Source organism: Carcharhinus amblyrhynchos, chromosome 11, assembly GCF_965287045.1.
Source record: "Carcharhinus amblyrhynchos chromosome 11, sCarAmb.v2.hapA, whole genome shotgun sequence".
In the NCBI taxonomy this organism is placed as follows: domain Eukaryota; kingdom Metazoa; phylum Chordata; class Chondrichthyes; order Carcharhiniformes; family Carcharhinidae; genus Carcharhinus; species Carcharhinus amblyrhynchos.
The window spans coordinates 6236100-6250972 of record NC_137334.1 but is presented as its reverse complement, the minus strand read 5'-3'; the positions used below and the strand labels follow the sequence as shown (position 1 = coordinate 6250972).

At 42.1% G+C, this 14873-nt stretch overlaps 1 protein-coding gene across 6 annotated transcripts in view; it reads right to left on the bottom strand.

Moving 5' to 3' along the window:
- The window catches only part of kansl1l (KAT8 regulatory NSL complex subunit 1-like), a 74501-nt gene extending 60225 nt beyond the window's left edge, over positions 1-14276 (bottom strand). For 4 of the 6 annotated variants that reach the window (XM_080198503.1, XM_080198499.1, XM_080198502.1 and 1 more), the window contains exons 1-2: positions 14153-14276; positions 6065-7293 (exon numbers count right to left, since the gene is read on the bottom strand). In XM_080198503.1, the coding sequence (XP_080054629.1) occupies positions 6065-7251 (1187 nt within the window). In that variant the 5' untranslated portion in view covers positions 7252-7293; positions 14153-14276. Of the gene's footprint in view, positions 1-6064; positions 7294-13903; positions 14133-14152 lie in introns of those variants that run through there. The other 2 variants (XM_080198501.1, XM_080198500.1) reach the window with 2 other exon arrangements.
- Positions 14277-14873: the final 597 nt, after the last annotated feature.

The following is a 14873-nucleotide window of genomic DNA, read 5'->3' as shown; positions in this document are numbered from 1 at the left end:
CCCTGCTAAAACAGTATCATGGGGTCTTTTATGCCCACAACAGAGGGGTTCAGTTTAACATCTCATCTGAAATTCAACATCCCTTGACTAAGCAGCAACCATTCAGTACTGCACAGATGGTCAGACCCAATTGCTGTGCTCATGTCCTAGAACAGAACTTGAACCCACATCTTGACGAAGAGGCATGAGTGCTACCAAAGAAGGCAAGGCTGAAGTACTTTGCTCAGTTTAGGGAACTACACTTTAGGAAGATGTCAAGGGTATCGAGACAGAATAGAAGGGACTTAGAATTATATCAGGGATGAGCAAACTCAATTAGAAAGCGAGATTGTTGAATCTGGAGTTACATAGAATTTGTACAGAAATAAGTCATCCAGTTAACCTAGTCAATGTAGCACACAAGTGTGATCCTATATCTTTTTCATCTCACCCTATCAACATACCCTCAATCACTTTTTGCCTCATGTACATATTCCACTTCTACTAAATTCATCAATGCTATTAATCTCCACAATGTATCTGGTTATGAATAGCAGAAAAAGGGATCAAAACCTGGTTTCCAGTGTGTCAGATTCATGCAAAGATTGAGGCACAGACCTCTGTGGGAATTGCCAAGTCTCAATTTCCAATGGGCAATTTTCCTGCTCCCCAGGACTCTGACTCCAAGTTTGAGTTGGAGACATACCTAGGAAATAGAAGCAGGAGTAAGCCATTTGACCCTTCAAGCCTACTCCGCCATTCATTATGTTCATGGCTCAAATTCAATATCTCAATCCTACCTTCCCCCTAATATCCCTTGATCCCTTTAGCCTCAAGAGCTATATTTAATTCCTTCTCAAAATCACACATTTTGGCTTCAACTACTTTCTGTGGTAGTGAATTTCACAGATTCACAATTTCTCCTCACCTCAATCCTGAAAGGCTTAACCCTTATTGTCAAGCAATGACCCCAAGTTCTGGATACCCTACCCTCCCAACCCAGAAAATCAGTCTGGTAAACCTTCGCAGTACTCCCTCGAAAGCAAGGGCATCTTTCCTCAGATAAGGTCACCACAACTGCATGCAATATTCCAGGTTTGGCCTCACTAACACCCTATACAGTCGCAGTAAAACATCCCAATTATTCAAATCCTCTCGCTAAGACCACCAACATATCATTTGCCTTCTTTACTGCCTGCTGTACTAGCATGCTCACTTGCAGCAACTGCTGCACGAGGACACCAAGATCTTGCTGATGTTCTACGTCTCTCAATTTACACCCTTTCAAATAATTATCTAGGGCAGTTCCACAGTATTATCTACCTGGGTGGTTACTGACGAAATGTTAGACAAGTTGTAACACAGTCTAACGCTTAAGTAACTACACAATTGATGCCACCCACCCCACCCAGACTTCCAACCACCGATATCACCCCTTTATTTACCCAACCACCCACTCTCACTCATACAAAAACTGGCAATTTAAACTTGCATTATAGTAGCTAGTGCTGTAAAAGGGGGCATGTCTTATCTTCCCAAATCAACTCCACTTCAATGCAGTTGCCAGAGGGGCACCCACATTTCTGGCAAAACCAGGTTGAAGGGTTCCAGAAGAAATGTGCAGTAATGTATACGTGGACTTTAGTAAAGCTTCCTACAAGGTTTCTCATGGCAGACTGATACAGAAAGTGAAATCATATGGGATCTGAGGTGAGCTGATAAGATGGACACAAAACTAGTTGGACACAGAAAGCAGAGATTAGCAGTGGAAGGGTACTTTTCTTAGTAGGGATCTGTGACAAGCATTGTTCCACAAGGATCAGTGGAAATAAACTGGATACAAATCAATTATTTGGAGGAAAACATAGGATTGTCAGAGGATACAGCAGGATATAAATTGGTTGGAGACCTGGCTGAAAGATGGCAGATGGAATTTAATCCAAACAAATGAGAGGTGATGCAATTTGGAAGGTTTATGGCAGAAGAAAGTATATAGTAAATGGTAGAGCCCTTAGAAATATTAGCATACAGAGATCTAGACATGCAAATCCACAGTTCCCTGAAGGTGGCAACTCAGGTGGACATGGTCATGATGGCCTTCATCGATCAGGGCGTTGAGTATAGAAATTGGAAAACCACGCTGCAGTTGTTTAAGACTTTGGTTAGGCCACATTTGGAGTATTGTGTACAATTCTGGGCACCAGGCTACTGGAAGGATGTTGATGCATTGGAAAGGGTGCAGATGAGATTTACCAGGATGTTGTCTGGTTTGGAAGATGTAGACTATGAAGAAAAGTTGAACAAACTTGGATTGTTTTCAATGGAGCGTTAGAGAATGAGGAGGACCTGACAGAGGTTTACAAGGTTATGACAGACTGGATAGAGTGGATAGTCAGAGTCTTTTTCCCAGGGTCGAAAGGTCAATTACTCAGAAGCATAGATTGGAAGTGAGACGGGGAAGTTTAAAAGAGATGCAAGGGGTAAATCTTTCACAGGTGGTGGCGAGTGCCTGGAACACACTGCCAGAGGTGGTGGTGGAAGCAGATTCTGTAACAACATTCAAGAGGCATCTCAATAGATGCATGAATAGGCAGGGAATAAAGGGATATGGACCACGTAGAGGCAAAAAAAAATTAAATTAGAGAGGCATCTGTGTTGGCACAGACTTGATAGGCCAAAGGGCCTGTTCCTGTGCTATACTGTTCTTTGCAGCATCAGATCAGGGGAATTTTCAAGCAATGTGGCAATCAGACTATCATTGATGCTGCCTGGAAGATTCAGACCAGTGGTCAGCTTCTGGAGACAAAGTATAATCTGAATACCCTTAATAAAACGCCAATATTAAACTGGTCAATTTCTTCTAAACACACATGATTTAATTGGCATGTTTGAAACTCTGACCTATGGAGAAAGTGTTTTCAGTAGTGGAAAGGTTGGCAAGACGGCATTGAATCATGGAATCACTACAATGCAGAAGGAGGCCATTTGGCATCGAGTCTGCACTAACTCTCCGACAGAGCATCCTACCCAAGCCCTATCCCCGTAACCTCTCGTACTTGCCCTAATCCCTCGAATATACACATTTTGGGACACTTGGGGCCAATCCACCTAACCTGCACATCTTGAACTCCTGGTATGAGGTGACCGTCTCAAGTGATCACAACCATCTTACTTTGTGCTTGCAGCCAGTGGAGAGATTTCCACCTCACTCAACCTGCCCTGAAATTCAACTTTACTAGGGTTCCCTTGATGCCACACTCAATCAAATGTTGCCTTGATATTGAGGGCAGTTACACTCACCTCAATATTTGATCTCAGCTCTTTTGTCCATATTTGAACCAAGGTTGTAATGAGGTCTAGAGTTAAGTAGCTCTGATGGAACCCAAATTAAGCACCAATGAGCAAGTTATTAGTTGGTAAGTGCCACTTAATAGTGGTGTTGATGACTTTGCTGATAAGTGAAAGTAGGCCAATGGATGGCAGTTGGTTAGGTTGGATTTGGCTGGCTTCTTGTGGCAGGACGTAATCATTTGTATTAGTTCCAAGATGACCATGAAGGTGTAGCCCGTCTCAGTAACCAATAAAGATCACACACCCATTGTGTCAGTTCTCATTTTTTAATCCTGTATCATTACCAAATACTAAACACATTGCAAAGTCTCTAGACTGTCAGCTCAATTAGTTATTCAGTACAGGACTCAAATTAGCAATAAGTCAGACAACATATGAACCACAAACAGCCTCTAATATTGAAGACTAATGTTCTAAAGTGACAGATGATGTCATCGGTAGGGGGGAAAAAAATCTTGTTACAGAAACTATTTACAACACTGCAGCATTCAAAACCTTGTCATCTGGAGTATCTCCAAGCGACACTTTGCCTAACTTGCATAGAGTGGGAATAAAAAAAATTCATGCAAATAATCAGTGCAAATTTTTATACCAATTTCTTCCTATAAAAAACCTCAATGCATTTATCCAAAACAACTTTGTCTGTACCAAGAGCATAGTGAACACTTCAATATACAATACTTAGCATGCATCTTTCAGCATGTGAAGAACAGAAATGAATGACTAAAAAGATGGAGTTGTCAGGTTCATGGCTGCTTTGAACAGATCACATGGAAAAACTTATAATCTGGTAAATTTCTCATCCAACCAACTCATTGGTTGTTCTCTGTAAAAAAGTATTTAGGTAGCATTGGTTCATTTTTTGACAAGAGGTTTAACACAACAGCATATAGTTTATAATAGAGGATTAAGTTCACTGAACTACTGAGTGAACAGCAAATCCAATCAATTTGTTTTCCAAATGGTGCCTGTTGTAACCATGTAGAGAGCATCAAGTTCCATTCAAACAGAATTTAACTGTACAGCAGCGCCAAAAAGTCAGTGTGATAAATCTTTAAAAGCCGCACTAGTGGAAAGAAGTGCGAACACAATTCAGATGTACGTGTCAGTTAGATAATTGTGTTTTCCAGCCAGAGTATAGCAAGAGGTGGTGTTTAGCTGTTGTGTTGTTACTTAAAAAAAAAATCTACAATTCCCACCAACAATATTCAACTGCCTCTTCAATAATGCCAGCACTATCCCAGAAGTTGATTACTCTACAGATTTTCTCCCTTGGAATAATTCCCATAATTTCACCAGTTTGTACCCATGTTCTGTTATCCTGGTTTAATAAGTGTTCAAGACAGCAGAACAGTTTGAAACAATTTTGGTGCACATAAACATGGTCAACTATATTTCATGCGTTGTTACAAGCCTGGAAATCTAAGCGACAAAACAAAAGTACCTATTTCTGTACTGCCCAGCTAAAATAAGTCATATTTGGCACTACATAAGTAAGCAGCAAAATGTTTGCAGATGTTGAAATCAAATAAAACTAAAGATATAAACACAGAGAATATACAAGCTCATATTTCAGTTAAGAACCATTGTCAGGATTAGAAGACATTAGTCAGCCAGCATTTAAAAACAGGGAGAAGAAATACATGGAAGAATGATTTTCCCTTCCCCTTGTCTTTTTAAATGTTCATATGTTTCCAAGTTTGTGTTTCATATTTATTGCTACACAAGTCACAGGGTCTTCACACTGAGTCAGAATATCACTTCCTTGTTACACAATTAATGTGGCATAACTTGGACATTTTTAAAACTTTACTTGAAGCCACACTGGAGTAACGGTCATACTTGTAAAGCTGAGAAATGGAGAACAGCTTCCCTCACAGGATCTTACTGTTGTTCACTGGAGTTATGCTGTCATTTCAAGTTGATACATACCAGTAACGCAAAAGCGCTGATAACTACATCCTTTATGTATACATTACTAGTTTAAACAATGGTTAGAACTGCTGCCTCACAGCGCCAGGGACCAGGTTCAATTCCGGCCTTGAGTGACTGTATGGAATTTGCATGTTCTCCCCATGTGTGAATGGGTTTTCACCAGGTACTGTGGTTTCTTCCCACAGTCCAAAGATGTGCAGGTTAGGTTGATTGGCCTTGCTAAATTGCCCCTTTGTGTCAAAAGATTAACAGGGTAAATACATGGGGTTATAGGAATAGGGTGAGTGGGCTTGTTGTCGGTGCAGACCCAATGGGCTGAATGGCCTCCTTCTGTACTTTAGGGATCCTATGAAACACCAATCCCCAGATTAGCTCAAAAGAAAGCTTTCAATTCCTTGTCACTTCAAAACTATTCTAGCCAATCATTTTTCTGATCCATTGGGAGTTACACTATCCAATTTTGCTCAGCTCCTTATCACCACGAGAACAATTTATATCCAAGAGTACTCCATTATACGAATGATGTTAAAAGCTGATAACAATATTAGCTAGAACCATTAATCTAATGATTCAACAATGTGTAGTCCATAAAATGTTACAAAAAAGTGTACATTTTTTCTGCATTCAGTAAATCATTTGCCATTATGTCAAAGTGACCCGATTTACGGGTGTTGCCACTAGGGAGCTTAAAAAATGAAAAAAAAAGGTTCAATAATACAAATATTTCTTTTGTGAGTTGCACCTAATCCACCCAGCTAGAAATGATAACTGAAAAGATGACAGTAAGAATTCTACTTACAATGGCATATTCCTCTTCAATGAAATCTCTTCGCTATCTGAATCTTCATCTGTGCTATTGACAGTTGCATCGGAATCCACATTCTCTTTGATGTGTGAAAGCAGTGCTTTTGAAAAACACGTATATTCGTAGAGTTCAGAGTTGTTGGGATTTGGGATGAATCCAGCCTGCTCACTGTCACTGTATTCTATTCCAGCACATAAAGCAGACTCTGTTTTTGAACCGGTGATTTTGCTCATTTCTGTCTGCCTTTGCTGCTGGGATTCTATCAATTCTTGAATTTGGCATTGAACATGATGCTCAACGTGCTTAGCCTGTATTAGCTGTAAACGCTTTCTCAGTCGGCTGGCCTTTTTAGCTAGCTCTTGTTGTCTGCCAAGACACTCAAGCAGCTGAGTATTCATTTCAGTTTCCCTTGTGCTTGCAGGATTACTGAGTTGTTTTTCTTGTTTTCTCTGCTGGGCCGATTGCCTGGCACCACTCAATAAATTTCCAGTCGGAATGTCATCCTCTACTGGTACAGTTTCCCAAGTTTTGTTTGTTTTGGTTGGTTTCAACTCTGGTTTTTGATTTGAAGTTATGCCACCATGAGTGTTGAGGTTCGCTGAAACTGAATTACAGGCCAATTTCACGTCACTAACAGCAGCTAACATGTCCCTACACTTCAAAGGACTGATTTTCTGGGAGCTTAAATCTTTCATACCATTTTTATTACTACCAAGCTCCACATCAGGTACAACATATATTTTGCTAGCATTAGAAGCAGATGTTGGCTTAGTTCTATCACAAGATAACTTTTTTTTGGCAAGAATGACTGAGTTTTTGCTAAACAATTTCTTCCTGCTATTAAAATTACATTTTAAAGACAGTATGTCTAGTAGAGAATTAGCACTGGTTAACAAAGCTGTATTGTTTGGGATTGAAGAATGCACAATTGCAGAACTATAAGATACATGTTTCAGGTCAGTTGCATCACTGCCAAGCCCATGTGCTGCAAATGGATATGCAAGTTGAGACCAAGCAGATTGTGTGTCGCATTCCCCATTTAGCTTCTGTTCTGTAGTAGAGTTTTCCTCGTTCATAAATGTGTCAGATTCAATGGAACTGGAGGGCAAGGAAGACGACGACAGCTGGAATCCATGTCCCTCTGTGGCCGTTTCAGTGAGAGCAGGAGCCATTGTAGCCATACAGTGTTGCTCCAACAGCTCCACTGCTAAAAAATGTTGCCCCTAAGGAAGAAAATGGGTAAAAGAACTCAATGGCACAGCAAAATATCTGAAGCCCTTAGCTGATATAGATTTTATGAGCATGCTTCCAGAACGGTTCTCTATAAACCTTAAACAAGTCAACACAAATATCTCAGGTACATAAAATTAACTTCAAGATGCCATTGTACTAAACCAGTTTGTGTCTGGCTATATATTGTATTTGTTTACTATTCAAACTTTACAAACATCTTTTAAAGTTTATTTTATTAGTATCACAAGTAAGTTTACATTAACACTGCAATGAAGTTACTGTGAAAATCTCCTAGTTGCCACATCTGGCATCTGAGGGAGAATTTAGCATGGCCAACGCACCTAAGCAGCACGTCTTTCAGACTGTAGGAAGAAATCCACGCCGACATGGGGAGAACATGTAGACTCCACACAGACAGTGACACAAGCCAGGAATCGAACCCAGGTCCCTGGTGCTGTGAAGCAGCAGTGCTAACCACTGTGTCACCCACATCTTTTACAAGTATCCAAGTGTTTCAAAATGGCACAAAGATGTACCAGTGAAAGAAATGTCACATGCACAGCACAGGTGTAAAATGACTAAATTTGCAATGGTGGCAATGAGAGCACCCTAAAGGACAGTTACCTTGCCCATGAAAGTAATAATCAACTTCAAATGCAACAAAACAACTTTCAACACCTCAAGGATCTTAAAGAAACCCTCATTATCATGCTTTTGTGCATTAAACAAACATTCAGGATGAAATGTCTCATTTATGTGGAGTGTCTGAGAAGCTGGTATTTTCCTCCTTAGAAAATGTTAAGGTTATTTTTAATAGAGATGTTTAAAATAAGGAAGAATTTTGATAAGAGTAAATATGGAGAAACTGTTTCCAGTGGAAAAAGACAGATTTTTTAAAAAAATAGGAGCAAGTATAAGCCATTTGGCCCTTTGAGTCTCAATAGCCTGATCCCACCTTCCCTCCATGCCCTTTGATCCCCTTTATCCCAAGAGCTATATCCAAGTCTTTCTTGAAAACATATGATGTTTTGGATCATCTGCTTTCTGCAAGTGAATGCCACAGGCTTACTACTCTCGGTGCAGAAATTTCTCATTTCAGTCTTGGACACACCCATTATTGGGAACATTCTTCCCCAATCAGCACTGTCTAGTCCTGTCATAGGTTTCTCCAAGATTTCCCCCCTCATTTTTCTAAACTCCAATGAATATAATCATAGCCAACTGAATGTCACCTACGCCAGTCCTGCCAGCCCAGGAATCAGTCTGGTAACCCGTCTCTGAACTTCTGCTACAGCAAGAACATCCTTCCTCAGAGGAGACCGAAAATGCACAAAATATTCCAGGTGTGGCCACACCAAAGCCCTGTATAATTGCAACAAGACATCTCTGCTGTTGTATTTGAATCATCGTTACGAAAGCCAACGTACAATTTGTTGCATTTGCATTCTTAGCTTCAGTGATTGGTGTATGAAAGTACCCAGGTCTCATTGCACATTCTACTGTCTTAATTTATAGGATTATCTGAATGGCTGTTATCCACTGAAGTTGATAACCTCACATTTATCCACATTATACTGTATCTGCCATGCAGTTGACCAGCTTGCCCAAATCACAAAAGCAACTCTGCATCCTTCTCATAGTTCACCCTCCCACTCACCTTTGTGCCATCTGCAAATTTGGAGATATTACATTTAATTCGCTCATCTAAATTAGTTGAATAGTTAGGGCCCAAGCACTAATCCACGCGATACCCCACAAGTCACTGCCTGCCATCTGGAAAAAGACCAACTCATTCTTTCTCTTTGTTTCCTAACTGCCAACCAGTTTTCTATGCATCTCAATACATGAACCCCAATCCTATGTGTTTTAATTTCCCAGGTAGGACTTTGTTGAAAGCCTTCTGAAAGTCCAATGAACCACATGTACTGGCTCCCCTCATCAAGTGTACTAGTTACATCCTCGAAGAATTCCGGTAGATTTATCAAACTCGATTTCCCTTTCACAAATCCAGCTGACTCTACAACTGTTTACCAAATGTTCTACTATAAATGGACTCCAGAAATTTCACCACTACTGACATCAGGCTGACTGGTTTATAATAATTCCCTGTTTTCTCTCAACTCCCTTTTTAAACATTAATTACCCTCCAATCTGCAGCAACCGTTCTCAAGTTTATAGAATCTTGGAAGACGACCAATGTATCGATTATTTTGGCAATTGGCAAAAGAACAAGGTGAGACGAGTACTTCTTTAATAAAAAGATGATCTGAAACTTTCAAAAGAGAATTGGATAAATGCTGAAATAGGAGAAAGCAAGTGGATAATTATAATTAGGTGGCTCCTTCAAAGAAATGACAGACACTGAGCCCATTGGCCACCTGTGCTGCAATATTCCAGGATTAAAGGACAGCAATACTACTTTACAATGTAGAAAAACAAACAATGCAAGAGTATTTCATCATACTCCTGACTTCTGCCTTGTAGGCGGTGGACAGTTCTTGAGTCACACTGTGTGGAATGCCTCTGAACTGCTCTTGAAATCACCATATTGATATAGCTAATCCAGTTCAGTTTCTGGTCAATAGTAACCAGATTGTTAATTGTGATGGATTCAGCGATGATAATGCCACTGAATGTTAAGGAATGATGATTAGATTCTCTCTCATTGGAGATGGTCATTTCCTGACACTTGTGTGGCTTGAATTTTACTTGTCACTATCAGATCAAGCCTGAATATTGTCAAGGTCTTGCTGCATATGGGCATGGACTACTTCAGCATCTGATGAGTCGCAAATTGCGAACGCTGTGCAATTATCCCCATTTCCAGTCTTATGATGGAGGGAAAGTCATTGATGAAGCAGCTGAAGGTGGTTGGGCTTAGCAATCTACCCTAAGGAATTCCAACAGTGATGTCCCAGGACCAAAATGATGGACTTCTAACAACCCTGACCATCTTCCTTTGCCCTCCATTATGACTCCAACCATAAGTTTCCCCATTTCCTATTGGGTTAGTTTTTCCTCGGGCTTCTTGTTGCAACAATCTGTCAAATGTTGCTTTGATATCAAGGACAGTTACTCTCACCTTCAGTTCTTTTGTAGTTTAGTGTATTTATTAGTGTATTAATGTAAGTAATTAATTTATTATTCTAATGCTTACATTACCAATGCAATGAAGTTACTGTGAAAATCCACAAGTAGTCCCACTTCATCTCCTGTTTAGGTACACTGAAGAAGCATTTAGCACTGCCAATGCACCTAACCAGTATGTCATTCAAACTGTGGGAGGAAACCAGAGCACCCAGAGGAAACCCATGCAGACTCCGCACAGTGACCCAAGGCAGGAATTGATCGCAGGTCTTTGGCGTTGAGAAGCAGCAGTGCTAACCATTGTGCCACCCCAAGTCCATGTCTGGATCAAGGCTGAAGCGAGGTCAGGAGCTGAATGGCCCTGGCACAACCCAAACTGAGTGTGAATGAGCAGATTATCGCTGAACATTGTCAATAATACTTGATCAAAAACAGGCTGATACACAGTAATTGGCCAGGTTGGATTTGCCCTGCTTTTGGAGGACAGGGCATTCCTGGTCAATTTTTCACATTGCCAGATGGATGCCAGTGTAGTTGGACTAGAACAACTTGGCTAGGGGCATGGCTAGTTCTGAAGCACAAGTCTTCAATACCAGTGCTAAAACACTGTCAGAGTCCACAGATTTTGCAGTATCCAGTGCCTCCAGCTGTTTCTTAATATCATGCAGAGTAAACTAAATTGGCTGAAAACTGGATTCTGTGATGCTGGGAACTTTCTCTTCCAGTTTGAAGTTTAATTGTCCACCACCATTCATGATGGGAGATGACAGGACTGCAGAGCTTAGAACTGATCCATTAGCTGTTGGCTGTGTTACAGACTGGAAGAGCAGTGATAAAAGAACCCCAATTTTTCCTCTCATCACCCATTCATAAACAGAAAGGTGTTTTTGATTTCCCTCTTTACATGTGATGGTGCATTTTCTCAACCCCTCAGTTTTGGTGATCCAATTGCCTATTAATTATTCCACAGTAAACTCTAACATAAAACATAGATGTTCCATTAGGTAAGAGAGCATAGGTGAGAACCAGGCATTCACCTGAAGAGAGCCCTTTTCTGCTGCTACCTAACTCCGGCTTTTTTCAGCTCTACAAGGCATTCTAGCAGCAGGGGAAATGGGACATGACTCTCACTTCACCACAGCTTGGGCAAAATGTACATTACTTGTCTGGGCTCTTGATATATCAACCATTAATAAGTTCAATGTAAGTTTCCGGGTGTTTTTGTCCTCGCAAACTGATCAGTTTCATAGGCCATGACTTGGCTGTAAAAATGTAAATGATATTTACACAACTCCTTGAGATTTGAGAAAAGCAAATTACTGCAGTGGCTGGGATCTGAAACAAAAACAGAAAATGGTGGAAAATATCATCAGGTCTGACAGCATCTTTGGAGAAAGACTAGAGCTAACGTTTCAAGTCAGATGATTTGAACAAAGGACTCTGACGGAAAGTCATACAGACTCAAAACATTAGCTCTCAAAACATTCCAGCCACTGCAGTAATTTGCTTTTCTCAAATCTCAAGGAGTTGTGCAAATATCATTTACATTTTTACAGCCAAGTCATGGCCTACGAAACTCATCAGTTTGCGAGGACAAAAACACCCGGAAACTTCCATTGAACTTATTAATGGTTGATATATCAACCATTTTCTGTTTTGTGCCTTTAGAATTTGATCTCAGTCACAGGGGTATTAGCACCTTTTTAGAGATAATATGGTTGCTGCTATTCTGAAGTGATGTGGAGAAGCCAGAGTCATAGCCAGACAGTTTAATTTTTTTTAAGGTTAGCCAAGACACATGATTTTTTAAATATAGAGTGAGGTTTGAGCTCTGGGACATCTGTTTATCACAATCTGTTCCCATCGTTTGGCATGCAAGACCAATGTTGAAGTTTCAACCAATTCACAACTCATATTTTGAGATGTCAAATGCTGCTCCTGCTACACTCCTAAACTCTCCACTGAACCAGGGTTGACCCTCCTGGCTTGATGGTCATTATAGAGTAGGGTATATGCCAGGTCACAAGATTACAGACTCTGGTGGCATACAATTCTGCTGCTAATGGCTCACAGTGTCTCATGGATGCACAGTTTTGAGCAGCAAGAACGTCTCAAGGGCAATTAGGAATGGGTAATAAAAATGTTGATTTAGCCAGTGTTGCCACATTGTGAATAAGAGAGTGTCTGCATTACTAAATAGCATTTAGAATAAAGGGTGTTATCAAGATTTGATCTTTGTATAATTTTAACTAAATTATTATAACAGTTTTGGTTTAAGAAACATATGCTCAAGACCAGCAATGCTGACTAACCTGTGGGATTTCAATTTTAATTAGACGTTGCCAACTTAAAATAGTTGTACTTGTTTCCAATCTACACATCACGCGAATTATACTAAATGTTACTAAAACAGTTGTGCAATATCTTTTGAATCAGTGTTACAGTAATCAAGACAAACAAAAGATCTGAATCTGTTCCCCCCACCCAAATAACAATTCATTATTTAATTTCTTAAAATTTAGAGACAGGAACTCTTTCAAGGACTATATCTAGTCCAATAAATACTTCTAACAAATTTAAGAGATGTCCTCTTGACTGGAACAGTTGAATAATAAGGAATACTTTGTGGGATATATATATTTGTAGCACTGGTTAACGAGTAAATTCAACACAAATACTAAGAAGTGGGAAAAATAGGTGCAGTTGACAACCTGAATAATTTACATATCTCTATACTGAACAGAAAATATCATAAGGGGTCATTCGGCTATGGTTTGTCAGATCTTCACCTTGTGTGTGGGGAGGTGGGGTGGGCAGGGTTGTCAATTCCCTGATCCCCTGGGGGCAGCACAGTGACCAGCACTGCTGCTTCACAGAGCCAGAGGCCTGGGTTCAATTCCCAGCTTCACCGACTGCCTATGTGTAGTCTGCAAGTTCTCCCCATGTCTGCAAGGGTTTCCTCCGGGTGCTCCGGTTTCCTCCACCGTCCAAAGATGTGGTGGTTAGGCCCAAATGGGCACTAATAACCTGGCAACTGGGGGAAACTTCACAGTAACTTTATTGCAGTGTTAATGTAAGCATGCCTGTGGCACTAATAAATAAGCTTAAAAAAACCAGGTCTGAGGGGGAGACAGGAGCCTGCCCCCCACCCCATGCCTCACACACCCTCTCCCCCCCCCCCCCCCCCCAGAGAAGGCCCCTGTCACTCCTCTCCACACCCCCCCCCACAAGCAGGCTCCTGTTTCCCTTCCCCTCCCTACCCCACCGCGGGACAGGCTCCTCTCCCCCTCCCTCCCGAGAGCAGCCGCCCCCTGGAGCTGGTTCCTATTCCTCCCCCCCCCCCCGACAGACGACCCCCCTCCCCAGCCGAAAGCAGGCTCCTGTTACCCCCCCCCCGGTTTTTCGTGAGCAGGCTCCTGTTCTCCCCCACCCCCCCCCAGTACACGATCCTTCCCTCTCCGCTGCCTCCGCGGACTGAGGCGGGCAGCGAAAGGGAGCGTTAGTAAATCTTACCACGTGACGGTGGGGGGAGGGGGAGGGCAGGCCCCGCCTTCGGGCTGTTTACCGGGCCCGGGGGGGGGGCGGGGAACGGCCGCGTCTCGCCCTCGCCTCCTCTCAGCGGATAAACAACACTCGCCGACGCTTCACCCCTTTTCCGTCGGCGCAGAAACAAGATCCCAACTTTTAAAATAAAATCGATATCTAATCGTGTCCACGACTTTCCCCCCTACTTCGTATTTTTTTTTAAAAACAACAACGCACTTCCACCTTTCCCCGCACTGCCTGGTGTCGGTGCGCCAGCGGCTTTCCCGGGCTGCCGCTGCCGCGCTCTCTCGCTGTCTGCTCCGCTCGCTGCTCGCAGCTGTTGTTGTTATCCTCACGCTCCCCTCCCCCGCCCGCCAGTCCCGGAGGGGAGGGGACAAGGGGGAGGGCGGGGGCCAGCGGGTCACGTGTCCAGGATTGACGTCCCCTTCCGCCACTGGCACGTCTCCGCGCTCCCCACGTGGTGTTCACCCATTGGCCAATCACCGTGGCGCAGCTGGGAAAGGGGCTGGACCAGGCTGTCACTCACCACCCCCATTCCCAGAGCAGCAGCAGTAGCAGTCAGTCCCCATACACACATACACCCATCCCCAAAGTGTGGGTAACTGGCACTGGTGGGCCTGTGCTTGACTCTGTCATCTTTTAAAACAAAAACAATAACCTCACTCTCCTCCAATTCTATTAAACAAGCCCCATTTGGATTTTTAAAAGTTTCAAGTTTAAAGTCATGGATGGAAAGGAAAAGTGCTGGAAATTCTCAGCAGGTCTGACAGCATCTGTAAGGAGAGAGAATAGAGCCAACTCCTCTTTCTCTGGAGGCTAAGGAAGTTTAGCATGTCCACTACGACACTCAGCAATTTTTTTTACAGATGTACCATACAAAGGAGGACACTTTATATGGTACAGCTTGGTGCGGCTCCTGCTCTGACCAAGACTGCAA